General features: G+C 55.2%; 1 protein-coding gene across 1 annotated transcript in view; it reads right to left on the reverse strand.

Moving 5' to 3' along the window:
* Positions 1–5,643: 5,643 nt before the first annotated feature.
* LOC116941095 (reversion-inducing cysteine-rich protein with Kazal motifs-like) overlaps positions 5,644–14,722 on the reverse strand; it is a 54,519-nt gene continuing 45,440 nt past the window's right edge. The window contains exons 15-21 of the mRNA XM_032951720.2: positions 14,204–14,326; positions 12,743–12,914; positions 12,074–12,269; positions 9,192–9,408; positions 8,452–8,525; positions 7,262–7,417; positions 5,644–5,989 (exon numbers count right to left, since the gene is read on the reverse strand). Coding sequence (XP_032807611.2) covers positions 5,762–5,989; positions 7,262–7,417; positions 8,452–8,525; positions 9,192–9,408; positions 12,074–12,269; positions 12,743–12,914; positions 14,204–14,326 — 1,166 coding nt within the window. The 3' untranslated portion in view covers positions 5,644–5,761. The remainder of the gene's footprint in view (positions 5,990–7,261; positions 7,418–8,451; positions 8,526–9,191; positions 9,409–12,073; positions 12,270–12,742; positions 12,915–14,203; positions 14,327–14,722) is intronic.

Here is a 14,722-nt window from a genome sequence, read left to right on the forward strand (position 1 = left end):
GGTCCTGCTCACACCGGGGTCGTAGTTTTGGTATTCTGGTTGCCGAATGTTGCGCGGCTCTCCCGTGCACTCTGCGCGACGTACAACGTGATCGGCTCAAACAAAATTCCTCGAAGGAAGCTCCCAGCACGCGGAGAGAAACGTCGAACAACGCGCCGAACGAACACGCGCGGCCACGATCCGAAAAGCACATCGGAGAGCCATGTTCGAGCACAATCCGTCAGGCCTCCTCCACGTCCTCCATCCACGACGAGTCCCTGGGCTGCCTCGCTGGCCGCGCCGCCGCGCCGCTCCTCGGCCGCTCCTCTGCGTCTGCGCAACGCCGAGCCCGACGCACAATGCCTGCTCTGTCACGGCGCGTTTTGTTCGTTCGGCTCGCGTTGCGCAGGCACGGCCACTCGCACCGGCGCCTCCACTCCCTCGGTAGGGGGGGGGGGGACGCGTGAGCGTGGATTCAGCGAGAAACCACCGGAGTGCGTGTGACTCAACCGAATATAGCCGCGAACATCATCACCGTTCTGGGCCTCCCCTAGGTCGGAACTCGGAAGCTGAGCCAGGGTTGAGCTCGGTGAATGGGCTACTGGCACGGGAGGCTGTCTGGGTATTGCGTGCGTTGTCGTAAGCTATCATTTTGAGATGTGAGCCGTTCACGATACGGCAGTGCAGCAATGCATTCGTGTATTCATCTGTGCGGAGTATGAGTGCTAAACCCCTCACCCCCTACCCCAAACCACTATGCATCCTGGGGTTTGTCCGGGTGCTCCGGCTCCCACAAGCCGCTCACGAATGTATTTGGCCAAACATGGCAATTCAAAATCTTGATGAAGTCAGCCGTCGGGCTCCAGTGAGGCTTTCATGAGTAACTAGTAAATAGAGCGCCGCTTGTCATTACGGACCACGGAGACTTCACACCGAGTCACAGTAAGAGTGGTACGCATCAGGCTGCGAGTCAGTGCGCTGCGCTGAACCGCCCCGCAGAGGACACGCACGGAGCTCCGTCCCACATGATCAGGCAGCCCAGCAGGAGTTGTTTGGCAGACCCACGAGCGGTCTGCGGCTCCATGTTGAGGAGGCAACACGATCCATCTCAGTGTTATTTTCTCTCTGTATGTTGGACTTATTTCGCACCGTACGTAGCCAACCGTGCTAATCAGGTGTTCCAGTGTCAGGGGATAACGCGTGCAAGGTGGGAATCATTGATAAAATGTAACGTGCTGGCACTGGTTTGTCACCCAGAGGCCCCATAGACTTGCACAAAAATACACAGACTTCACATAGAAACCCATACATTCACACAGAGACCCATAGATTCGCATAGAGAAACTGGAACACGCTGGCAGTGGCTTCATCACCAGCGCTTTCCGCAGTAGAGACGGGCGCTCGCAGCCCACGCAGCTTCCCAGGGCAACTGGTCCCGGGTGGGAGCCCAGCACCGGCGACATGCACATTCCAAGTTGCCCGTTGTTCTGCAATTATCCACCAGCTCAGGGATCGGCAAACAAAACGAGATTTTTTTCCCAATTCGGTAGAAAAAAACCCCTCAATATTTCAACAGCCGCAATGCAACGTGAATAGGAGACGGTCCTTAATAAATTAAGTCACAAAGCAATCCTTAATGAGCTGCATGCGCATCCGGAGCAGCAGGTTGCCGTCCCCTGCCTATGGTAAACTGGACTCCCATGGTAAACTGGACTCCCGTGGTAAACTGAACTCCCACGGTGAGCTGGACTTACATGGTCAGGGGTCGGCAAACAAAATAACAAGGAGAATTTTTTTCTTCCCAAATTTCAAGAGCCGCACTGCAGTCCTTCAAGAGCCGCATGCGGCTCTGGAGCCGCAGGATGCCGACCACTGCACTCGGCATCTGTTGGAACCGGAAGAACCCCGTGGTGGATTAGAGCCACGGACCGCCACTGGGCTGGCTACACCCCGTTGATGAGGCTCATTGTCAAAACCGGCCAAGGTTAAATTTTGTTACTTCGCTTGAACGAAGGTTGCAATGGAACAGTTGGAACATAAGTCCGATTAACAAAATAAGGGCGATTAACAAAATGTAATTTCATAAACCAGTTAAGTTAATATATCATTGTGTTCATGTAATACGGGTTCTTTGTTGACGTGTATTTGGCGACTAATACAAACAACTTATACAAACGATACAGAAACATGTGATCCAGGTGTCGATTAATCAAGAGAGCTGGAATCTGGCCCCGTGGTGCGACTGCCCGGGCCAGGTTGATGCCAATTTCACCTTCGCGAGCTACGCAACAGCCGCAACAGAACCACAGCGTTCCAGCCTGCCTCCACCGCAGTGAAAGAGCAGCCACCCTCCCAATGACAGACCACGCATTCACGGCGCGATACGCCACTCCCCGTTATCTCATCCCATGATGAGCGCCATCAGCTGAACAGCGCGATCCGTGCGTGCTCTGCGTTGATTCGGAGACTTAACGGCGGATGATCACCATCACCGTAATCGTCATTAATCGCGAACCCAAAACTCGTGAGCACAGTCGCGATCGTGCACGCACGGCAGAGTCGCGATCGTGCACGCACGGCAGAGTCGCGACTGCATTCGCGACGTCGGGGACGAGACCGCGAGAGAGGGGCGATTGCCAATGGAGGCACAGAGAGAGAGAGAAATGCGTGTACATTTTATTGTGCAAATGTGAAATAAAATTACAGAAGATTATTATTATCATCATCAAAGCGTATCCAGGCGTAATCGGCATCGCTGCGACGAGACGACACCGGCAAATGTAAAGTAACACTTTTTTTAAATAGAACTCGGATAGAAAATATATATATACGATACACAACGTGATACACAACGTGGTAGGTTGTCGGAATAACAATTGGGACTCCCTGACAGTTTAATACTGACGACGAGGGGCAGGGCGAGGCGCCTCGAGACGCGTTCCGGGTCTGGTCCCTCTCTGCCACAATCGCGCAGCCTGGAAGTGCGTGTACGTGTGGACTCGCGCGCGCACACGCGCAGACTCACACGCGCAGACTCACGCGCAGTCTCACGCACACACTCACAGACTCACGCACACACGCGCAGACTCACGCACACTCACAGACTCACGCACACACGCGCAGTCTCACGCACACTCACAGACTCACGCACACACGCGCAGACTCACGCACAGACTCACAGACTCACGCACACACGCGCAGGCTCACGCACACACGCGCAGTCTCACGCACACACGCAACTCCCACGCACACACAGGCATATGGACAAATATATTCTGCACATGCACAACACACTACACACACTCAGCGCACATGCACACATACTACACATCTTAAGACAAAGCTCCCCCGTGTAGTCTTAACAGATTGTTGGGGCAAGTGCTGTTAGCGAGCACCTATGCAGACCGACATGGCTCACGAGGGGGTGGGTGGCCAGCACCACGCCCGGCCGCCTTTGTCTCCCTACAGTTGATGTTTACACACCGCATCAGGTGTTCATTTAAGTCTGAGTCGACCTAGGAGAGACCAATTATCGTTTCAGATAATCGTCACTGGTGTCGGCAGGGAGTCGAATCTCCGGGTTCGTAGCGCAGCGCGCTAATCTCTACACCCCTGCTACCCACTCACGAAAGACAAAGATCCCCAGTATAGCTTTGACAGACTTTAGGGGCAAGTGCTTTTAGCGAGCACCAATGAAGGCCGGAACGGCACATGAGGGGGTGTGTGGCCAGCACAACGCCTGGCCGCTTTTGTCTCCTTTGTGGCGATGTTACACAGCACACCAGGTACTCATTTGAGGCTGGCTCTACCTAGGGGAGGCCCAGGACTGGTTCAAATAATCGTCACTGGTGTAGGCCGTGAGCAGAAATTCAACTCGGGTCGCCGGGTTCGTAGCATCACGCGCTAACCACTGGGCCATCGCACCCCACACGTACAAACACACACACATTCATAATTACGTTCTCACAAATACAGGCCTACACACTAACACACAGACACACCTCGCAAAAACACACGTACACGACAACAGGTGTCGTCCAGCGCCCGTCCTGCTCTCGTCGGCGTTCCTGTTACGCATCTTTCCTCCCTGACCCCTACTCCACAATGGGCCAGTCAGGGGTTAGGGTGACCTTGACCCGGAACGCCGTGACCACAGCCCCCAGGGGGAAGTGGGGGGGTGGAGGCAGGAGGCACCTCAACCCTTGCCGAGAGGCGGATAAATACACACACGCATGATTGTTCCTCACAATGAACACGCGATGGCTAACACGCACGCACGCACGCGTGCAGGCACACACACACACAGGACGAACACGGCACTTGCACAATGCAGACACAGGAGCTACCGGGTCCGCACCAGCAGCTCCCGATTGTCATGACCCTGCGCTCGCCTTCCCCTTGCATCTGCCCAGCCGCCTCCGTCCACCAAACCTGACGGGGTGCGACTTTCCATCCCGGGCGGACTGCGTCCATCCTGGGCGGAATACGCCGGGACCCCCCCCCCCCCCACCGGATCGCCCATTGTGTAGCTATCGAATCGAAGATGTGGGACATTGGAAAGAGGGGAAGGGGGGGGGGCTACGGGGGGTAGGCCCATGCCGGCTACGATCTGCCACTGAAAGGATGCCAGCTTCTGTGGCCCGTGCGATGGGGTTCCGTCAGTGTGGGATGGGAGCCCGTCTCCCCCTTTCTACTCGGGCAGTTAAGGGAGGGAGTGCAGTTGGCGAAGGGGAATTCCGTGGCGCGGAGCAGAGGGAAGGGTCGCGCTGGGAAGGCGTCTACACCTTGTGCATAGAATTTGCGTCTCAGCCTCGCTCGCTTCTCACTACAGACCATGTAATGTACACGTCTAATATAGAAATAAAATACTTAAAATATTAGATTATCTTTTTTGTTTGGCATTTAAAAATACTCCTTTATCGTGTCTCTCACCCAACAACAACGGAACGGTAAAGCACTGAGGATGTGAAAGCCGCGATGCATCCAGGCAGGGGCCACGGTGCGTGCCACCGTGGCCGCTGCCTCAGGGCCAAGGCCATTACGTGCGTCTTACAAAAATAGAGAGTCCTTTAAAATAAACACGCGACATCGCGCGGGCTCACCTCAGTCACACGAGACGGGCATTCACACGAAAAAACAGGAAAATCGTTTGGCACGCGACTCCTTCCACCGCCGAGTGCTCAGGCTGGGGACAGCGACTCTGCGCGACAGGTGGCAGGGATCCACGAGACAGCCGTCTCGATCGGAGCGTTGATGACGTTCCCACGGCAGAGACACCGCGGCCGCGTTTTTTTTTTAACAATGCGAACGCCCGCGACCGCCCGCGACCGCCCCGGCGGCGATCCCGCGGGGGACCCCTGACCCCGCCGGGCAAAAGCAACCCAGGCGGATGACGTCAGGGGGAGAGCTCCGCAGGCCCCGTCCCCGTGCACGTGACCCGACGGGGTTCCCCCTCCTAGGGCGGCACATCCGGACATCAGCTGCGGAGCCGCCGGCGCTGCGCGAAGCCCCGAGTGCGGTGGCAATGAACAGGGCGAAGGATTACGCCTCGTCCACCATTTGGTTCATCTTCTCGGGGTCACTCGAGGCGACTCCGCTCCCGAGGACGACGCTGTCGTTGCCCCCCCCCACTCCCCCCCCGCTCCCCCACCCCCCCCCCCCCCACCGTGCACAACTCCCTGAGACCGAGTCACAGTGCTTCGCGGTTCGCGCTCCCTCCGCTCCCACGCTGCTCCCTCCGCTCCCACGCCGCTCCCTTCACGGCCCCGGGCTCCCCGCGCTCTCACGGCGGTGCGACGAGCCGGAGCGCCGCCGCCAGCGGCAGGGCGGCCAGCAGGAGGGTGGGCCGGCCCGGGGGGGGCGTGCGCGGAGGAGCGGCGGAGGGGCAGCCCGTGGAGACGAGGACCTGGGCGGCGAGGAGCGCCGAGAGCGGCGTGTGCGATACGAGCACGGGGCTGCCCGAGTTGACGAGCGCTCCGATCTTCTCCGCCTCCTTGCTGCACGCCTCGATCTGCGCGCGAGCGACGGGCACGGCGTTCCATCGGCGCTCATTCGCGGCAGCCGCCATCGCCGCCGCCGGTTTGCACCGTGGCGCAAAGATGAACGAAACGCGCCCCCCCCCCCCCCCTGTCCAATTTTGCCCAACCCTCTGCGTAGCCCAGCAGCTGGGCCCCTCTAGCTTCCGTGGGCCCTCATGCAGTTGCATCGCCCTGCACATTTGACAGCTAGGCCGTTGACGGAAAAATCAGATCTCAGGTGTGAACGGACCACACTTCATTGTCAATATGAATCCCAGCCAAATATGCATTCCATGTACTCAAACAGTCCTAGATTTGAGTCCCATGTTTATGCAGCAATGTGATAAATGCGAGCATGTCATGGATTACATTTAAATAACAACGCGAGTGTTAATCGTTGCTTTACATCCTGAATTATTTATGCTTCCGGGTTTTTTTGTGCCCATTATTTTAACCATGGCAATAAACGGGCGGCAGTCGTGGCAAAGTGGTTCATGCACTAAACTCTGAACTCGGTGACATGAGCCTGATTCCTGAACATGGCAAACAGCAGTGGTGAGTGGCATCTGAACCAGCCCAGTGCCCTTCACCAACCTACACTGGCCAATGTGCTTAGGAAAAGAGGTCTCATCCAGCAGTGGATTGACTAAGGGGTGCAATTATTATTAGTATCATGAATGGTCAGTGATGAGCAACTTTGGAAATGATAAAAGCTTTGGAAAATAATTTGTGGTCAAATGTAGGCAGGTCTACACACACAGACACCTTACAGACTATTGAGGTAAGTGCTGTTAGTGAGCACCTATTAAGGCCACCATGGCAAACAATGGGGCGGTGGTGTGGCAAGCACCTAACATACCCACCTTTGTCTTGACAGTGCTGATTGTTAAGCACTATAGCGTGTAAACTGAGTTGACCTAGAGAAGGCCCAAAACAAGTTTAGACACCATGTTCAAACTGATGTTAGCCACGTCTGGGCATTAAACTGTGGTTGCTAGCTTAGTAGATCAGTGTTCTAACCACTGCCTCACAAGACAAGGTGACGTCCGACCACCTTTGAAACCCAGAGTGGTGATGTTTACACACCCCACCAGGTACCCATTTAAGGCTCAGATGACCTAGGGAAGGACCATGACCGGTTCAAATATTCGCCACCATTATCGGCCATTAGTGGCAATCGAACTCGGGCCTCCGGGTGAGAGAGCACAATGCGCTAACTGCTGTGCCACTTCTCCCCTCACAGACGCAGACACACACAGACGCACCTGCAGCGCAGTGGGCTGCTGGTCGACGGGCATCACCAGCAGCACGAGGTCGTTCTCAATGCTCAGGAAGCCAAAGGCATCGCACTGCGGCACCGAGACGTGGCTGCGCAGGGCGGTGACGACATCCTCCTGGCTGATGGCGCCCCTTCCCGACACCTGCCGGGCCACGCGCAGGACGACAATGTCATGGCGTCCCGACGTCGCGTCTCGCCGCTGGCACGACGCTCGCTCGGGCGCGTGACTGCATAAGGGAAATGCGTGGGTCGCGGCCGGTAGCTGTGGAGCGTGCTGGCGGTACGACTGCACCGGGGCCCACGGGCCGGAAGGGCCCAGGCGCCGGGCTACGAAGAATGGGGGGAACTGGAAAGGGGCTCCATTGCATTCTTTGGACCAGGGCCTCCACGCTAGCCGCGGGACGCCACCGACGAGCCAGGTTCACAAGTCGACAAGATGTCTCAAAACAAAACCACACCACCCTGGCGATTCGCCGACTCTGGCCTTGGCAAAATTATAAAGGATACACTGCCAAGAATTTTGTCGCTGATTAAAAAAAATTTAAGTGTAAACGCAGGTATCGTCTCAGACATGTTTACACCTGAGTGGATCACACGTTTTGAGCTAAATTATTTTAACTAAAATATTTTTTATTTTACCAGGTAAGGCCCACTGAGCTATATAGCTTTTTTTCAGAAGCAACCTGGTCACAATTGATAGCCCAGTGAAGTGGCTTATCACGTGGAAAATGTATCGCAGCCAAATACTCTTAGGACTCGGAGAAAAATCCACGCGATCACGCAGAGAACATGCACACTCCAAATATGCATGCGTCAGGTTCGGGATCGAACCCACAACCTCCTGTATACTAGGTGAGGTAGTCAATATCTCGCTACCGTGGTGCCTTGAAAACGGTGGGCTCGGGCAGGACACATCACCAAGATGGGTTACGGCCGGTGGGCAAGGAAACTCGCACAGAAGGAGAGACAATGTCAGCTCCTGCGCAGCTGGCCAGGTGGATTGGGAAATTGCGGGACAGTGAGAGATGCGATGGCTTGGGGACATCCGGCAAATAATAGATCAAGGCTGCAGATGATGATGATGATGATTACATAATACACGCATTGTGCTTGTTGCAGACGTGGATCACTGCGATGGTGACGGGTGTTCGTGAGTGCCGAAGATAGCGCGCCTACCCTTGCCAGCATGTCCAGCTGCTCCATGCTCCACAGGATCCTCAGCATGCCGGCACACAGCGGGCAGCAAGCGCCTGCCGGCACGGGCACAGGTCAGGAGGGTGAGCCGGCCACGCGTGTGTCCGCACAGGCGGGCGGGCGGGGACGATGCGGAGAGCGATGCCCCGTGTGTGGTGACAGTGGTCTCAGATCCTTACCAATGGTGGTTTCTCCAGCACCGGTCTCAAAGCAACTCAATAAAACAAACGGCTCACGTGTTTTAGAAGACGATCAGTTCTTGCACTCGGGCTGTGTTGCCCTGGGCTGACTGACATGAGTTTCAAGTTTGGTTAATGAGAGCACTTAAAATGTCCCAGACGTTCGCCCCATCACAGCGTCCTTACAACACCGCTGCATTTATTAAAACGCATGCGAGTGACGCTGCGGTGTTGTCAAAGAGGGCCGCAATTATGTAAAACTCGAGGTACATACCAAAGGTACAGATCCATGGAACAAGAGAAACTGTTTTCGTGGCGCGACTTCCATTACCTCAAGTGTTCACCTTACAGGCAGGATACAATATTGAACAGCGCTTTCATAATTCATAATTTACACACCACGGGCCCTCTGGAGGAGGAGGAGCAGTGGGAAGGCTGAGGAGCCGGCTGCTGACAATGGCCTCCTCGCGTGATTAATGAAACATCGGGACGGGTGTCACGGCCAGCAATCGTGCAGGCTTTGTGCCGACGGGCCCGGCCCACCTGGCGGGGTGACGGGCTGGCAGCCAGCAACGGGAAGCGGCGGGCAGGTCACGGAGTCGCACTCCGGAGTGGCGGCGCCGTGCCGTGGGAGGAGCCCCACGGCTCGGCAGGGCCCCACGTAGTCGACGGCCACGCGAGCCGAGTGGGCGGCGCACACGCTGGCGTACGTCTCCCCGTCGTGCCCGCACACCGACTGGCTGGGGAGCCTGCACGCCCTCTGTGGAGAGTGAACGCGCCGCAACGAACGGCCGCCTGTGAAGCGCTGCGGTGGGACGCCAAAGAAACGGCTCTCGTGTTATTAATAATAAACCAGCGCGGCGGGATCGAGCGGTCGCCTGGAGGGTTAGAGGTCGGAGCGCTCAGATCCTGCGTTTTAAACTGGGCAGCCGCCGCACGAGAATTGACCAGATATCCTCAAGCGTGGTGAGTTGATTGTCTCAGCGCGGTCACCAATGACTGCACAACAGCCGTTGCTTTAAGTGTGGTCCTGTACCTAATTTGGTTTAAAAAAAATTTGATCTCCAAGAATTACAGACATTACTCGCTGTGGTGCAGTGGATGGCACAGTACTGCCTGCCTTTGAATGAACCAGTAGTGACTGGAAGTGACTTCAGAGGTTAGCTCTGCGATATCTGCTTCCGTGGGCCAATCTTTAATATTTTGGCTTGCACTGCTCTGAGAAATATGCCTAAAGCACAATTGGAATAAAAAATGTAGTGAAAAAAAAAGGTTAAAAAAACCAGCAGCCGCGTCGCTTGTGCAGAATCACACGCAGGCACAGGATGCGTCGGTCAAACCGCACGGCACAAACCATGCCGGCAGAACCCATCCCGAGAGGAGGAAATCTTTTTTTCCTGACGGATGTGCCCAAAAGTGGGATAAAGTAGTAGAATCCTAGGACATTTGACCTGAAAATGATCTCGGATGTTTGTGCGTCAATAAAATATTTACTGGCCGGTTGCGTCGTCGTGCAGGTGGGGGTTTGAATAATTGAGGGTTTGTGTGCGAGCCAGCCCTGCGCGCGTGCGACCGCCAGCCCACAGCAGACACGCGCGCACAGCCCTTGCATTATTTGATCTGGGCTCCATTAGCCCCCCCCCAGGAGCAGATGCTTAATTGGTGTCTGTTTTGCCGCACTTTAGGCCGCCGCGGTTCATCCTGCGCTCCTTCTGGGCCGAGCGAATTCGCCGGTAGGGGAGAGCGAACGGCAGAGGAAAGAAAACTGAGCTTGTGGGGGGGTGGGGGGGGGAAATCGACGATTAGCGAGGCCGTGGCACTTTTAGCACCGCGGAGTGCATCTGGAGAGCACCGGCGGCTGGGCAGATTTTCCGTGTCCACCCTTACCTGAGCTCGGGACCTAAAAAAAATCACAATTCCCCCTCCCCCCGTAAACGAATTATACCCGGCCACACCTGTCCACCACTGCGGTTTCTCTCGCCAACAGCTGCGTACATCATTTAAGGCGGCGCATATTTACGAGACAATGCCCCCCCCCCACCTCGTCTGCTTCATGTTTATTTTGTTTTGGTTGAAAATGTCACGTTGCACCACGGCGGCTAAGGCAGACGCGTGGAAGTGGCCAATTTCGGAAGGGTCAGGGTGGCTCAAATCAAATGCTGATTTTGGACGGAGTACCAGGGGTCTATCTCGTTACGTAACGTAATATTTATTTAAATACGAAGACAAACACCCAAAACAAACAGACACACGTAAGTTGAAGGTGTCACAGAGGCAGATAATATCACAAAACTCTGTTTTTAACGAGTCTCAAAAGGCCTTGCGATGACGAACTGGCAACTCGAGCCCCCGCTGTGTAGAGACAGGTGTGTTGTCTGGTATGACACTCGTAGCTCACCGCAGCTGTGCACACGCCAACAAAACAGCAAACACGGAACACGTGTCGTCAGCGGGTACAGCGGGGCCGGCCGGAGGTGGTGCCTTTTTTTCCTCCGTGCCCCGCCGCCCCGCGATCTCAACCAGACCCAGAGGGCAAAGGTCAATTGGTGTAAACAGTAACAGATGAGCGACTGGCGATGGCTCTGTGTAATGAGTGCGTGGCTTCCAAATGAACTGCCCAGCCCACAGGCTTCTCGGGGTTCAATAAAAATCCTTTGTTGTAACAATCCATCTGGCACCTACAGATGAGCCGATTTCATTGCTCCACGGTGGACACAGACTCAGTCGCGTTCACTCCTTTGGCCACCACTCCGTCGTTAGTCTTGACTGCCGGCCGTCGTCGATTCTGACGACATGTCACGGCCAGGCCCACGTCACGGCCAGGCCCACGTACTCCACTTGACAATAAAAATAACGCCTCTATTGCCGTCTTTAACTCTGAAGACAATGTCTCTAAATCCCGAATATCTATCTTTCGATTTAAGGCTTTTCGTGACTGCTGGGATTCATATTTTTGGTTCCTTCGGTAAAGTCACGTAGAAGGGAAATAATAAAATAAAACATAATAAAATTCTCACGACGTTTCAGCCACAATGCAAGCAGCCGTGTTCACTGCTAAGCAGTGTTCATTAGGACGCTGTCTTTCCGACAGCTTTGTTCTTCACCCGAGGACGGCTGCTTGCGTTGTGGCCGAAACGTCGTGAGAATTTTATTACGTTAAATTTTTATTATTTTTTTATTTCCCTTCTACGTGACTTTACCGAAAGAACCAAGAACCCGAACATCTAGCCATTCATTGTTTGCAGTCGTTTGTGAAACGACCATGTATGTGTGTATGTTGAACTTCTTCCGCACCGTACGTAGCAGACGGCCCTTCAATGAAGCAATGCCAGTCGGCACTGCTGCACGACCCCCGACCCTCAGCGCAGCGCAACAGCAATCATGCCCCCTTGTTTTTCCGGGGGAGCCGACGACGGGGCCCTTACCTGGCAGGGCCCGACGTAGGGCAGCGTCTTCCCGCGTGCGTACAGCGAGCACAGCAACGGGTGCTCCGGGTCGGCGGTGTCGCACGCCGACTCCGATGAGGCGGCCTCGCATGCCAGCTGCCCGTGCAGGCACTCAAACTGCTTGCAGCCAAACGGCTCCAGGGAGGTCAAGCAGACGCGCCGCCTCGGGATGCAGCTGCCTCGAACGCCAAACGCCGCCAGGCAGCATGCACGCACGCATGCACGCACGGTGGCAGCAACGACAGCCAGTCAGCAGCAAGTGATGGTTACATCACCGGAGCACTCGTGCAAAGCTACCATGAATAAGGTAATGGTGGACAGACCAAGGTGTTATGGGTTAACCGAGATGAGTGGCAGATGCGCCATCCGTGCCGCACACTGTGCCACCAAGCGCACAACAAGAACAGCCGCCATTTGCCACTAAGTGGCGGTGACATCACCGGAGGGCTTGTTCCAGACTAGGTGCACTTTAAGACCATGTGAAGCGGTTGATGGCTAGCTGGGAGGAGTTCACGGGACAGGCACACGTACACACACGCACACATACACGTATACACACGCACGCACGCGTTATCTCGATCCGTTAGTTCAGGGTCCCATTCTGGACGGGCTGGCGTGCCCTGGCTCGACGGGGTCGGGAGCTCGCACCTCTGCCGGGAGCCGCAGGGGTTGCCCAGGCAGGGGTCGCGGGAGGCGCAGGTCCCGTACTCGAACTGGCTGTCGAGCAGGCCCGCGCAGCGCGCCACGCACGCGCTGGGGAACGTGCGGCCCGTCGAAGCGCACACGGGGACGAACTGGTCGACGCAGTGACACGGCAGGCCTGCGTGACGCACGTACGCGCGCCAGCAGAACGGCAGGCAAGGATCGCTCGTTCAGACGTCTCGACCGTCGGGGCAGTGAGGAATTGTTCATGCACGCCCGGTGCCACTGTCTCCCCATTGCTGATGTACACACCAGGAAATTATCTGAGGCTGATTTGACCTAGGGGAGGCCCGGGATAGGCTCAGACACCACTTGCCACTCTTAATATTAGTCATTGCCAGGATTCAAACACAGATGACAGAGCATGTTACGCAGTGTGCTACCCCCTGCGCCACTATTGCACATACGCACACACCTACTCACCCATACTCTCATCGCAAAGAAGTGCAAACATAGACTTGTTTTGTTCTAGATTTAAAGCTTTCGTGACTGCAAGGATCCATACTCTTTGGTTCTATTCGGTAAAGTCACGTAGGTAAAAAAATAAAACAACAAAAATCACGACGTTTCGGCCACAACATGAAGGCCACTTGTGTTGTGGCCGAAACGTCATGATTTTTTGTTGTTTTATTTTTTTTACCTACGTGACTTTACCGAATAGAACCAAAGAGTACTTGTCTTGTTCTTTGTGTGCATCTTAGTGGGGAGCAGTAATGAGCAGTTACCGTGCCATGCTACAAACTCAGTAACCCGAGTTCCATTTCAGCCCATGGTCAACATCAGTAATGATTATCTGAACCATTCCTGGGCCACCCCTAGGGCGACTCAGCATCAGATGAGTACTTGGTGTGATGCAAAATTGTCACTATGGAGAAGACAAAGCCGGCTGGGCATGATGCTGGACACCCACCCCAGTGTGTACCGTGCTGGCTTTCATTGGGGCTCACGAACAGCCCTTGCTGTAATTTGTTAATGCTATATAGGAGATATTAATGTTTGTTAGTGGGGTGGTGGGTGAAAAATATTTTGCTATGTTTTTGTTTTAGGCTGGCACTTGTGAGCCAAACGTGGCATTAAAATGCCATATGCTACTCATTTGTAGCCCTTTAGCATCAACATCAAAAGCCTGCTGGGAGAAGGACTTCCACGAGAGGGAGCTGTAGGGAGCCCCTCTCCTGAGCAAAGACTGACATCCATATTTCACATTGATTCCATTCAATAATTAAAATTTTGGTTCGTAATTCTTGTAAGTAAACGTTTATCGCAGGAGCTCTGCGTGTGCACGCTGCGGTGGCCGGCACGGCTCAGGGCCGCGCTTCCGGGCGTGCCACATCGGCAATCGCTGGGCACGTGTGCATGTTCGTGCGTCCGCATTCGTTTGTTCCGCGCATGCTTGTGCGTGCGCACCCGTGTAGCGCCGCCGGTCCTCCTCGCTGCTCGCCACGCCAAAGCACTGCCGCTGCGAGCAGGTAAGCCGCCCCGCGAAGCATGCGCACACGTTGCAGTCCACGTGGAAGTGGCTGCCGTGGGCTACGGTGGAGGGGGGGGGTGGGGCCGGCATACACTGTCACGATCTCGCACGCGCCACCTCGAGCCGCAGGGCTGCAGCTGCTGGAGCGGCTGCTCGGGGCGTGGCACCGTCGAGTCGACGAATGTCGGCACGATGCGCGACACCAGCGGAGTCGACTAGTTCCGTGAACGCTCATCACCATGACAAAATGTGCTCAGTCATTTGCAATCTTCATTTGAAATATACATGTTACCCGCGACAGATAGTTTGAGGGGACTGAACACAATGTCAAAAAATGCATTCTAATAATTATCAATGGGCGTCGCAGCCTCTTTGCATATACACAGCGGGGTGAGAGCTGGAGCAGAATGCACCACAGACAAAGGAAGTTGAAAACGTTGCCCATCCTGTTCTTT

Source organism: Petromyzon marinus, chromosome 10 (genome assembly GCF_048934315.1).
Source record: "Petromyzon marinus isolate PM22_M1 ecotype Great Lakes invasive population chromosome 10, UKy_Petmar_22M1.pri1.0, whole genome shotgun sequence".
Taxonomy (NCBI): domain Eukaryota; kingdom Metazoa; phylum Chordata; class Hyperoartia; order Petromyzontiformes; family Petromyzontidae; genus Petromyzon; species Petromyzon marinus.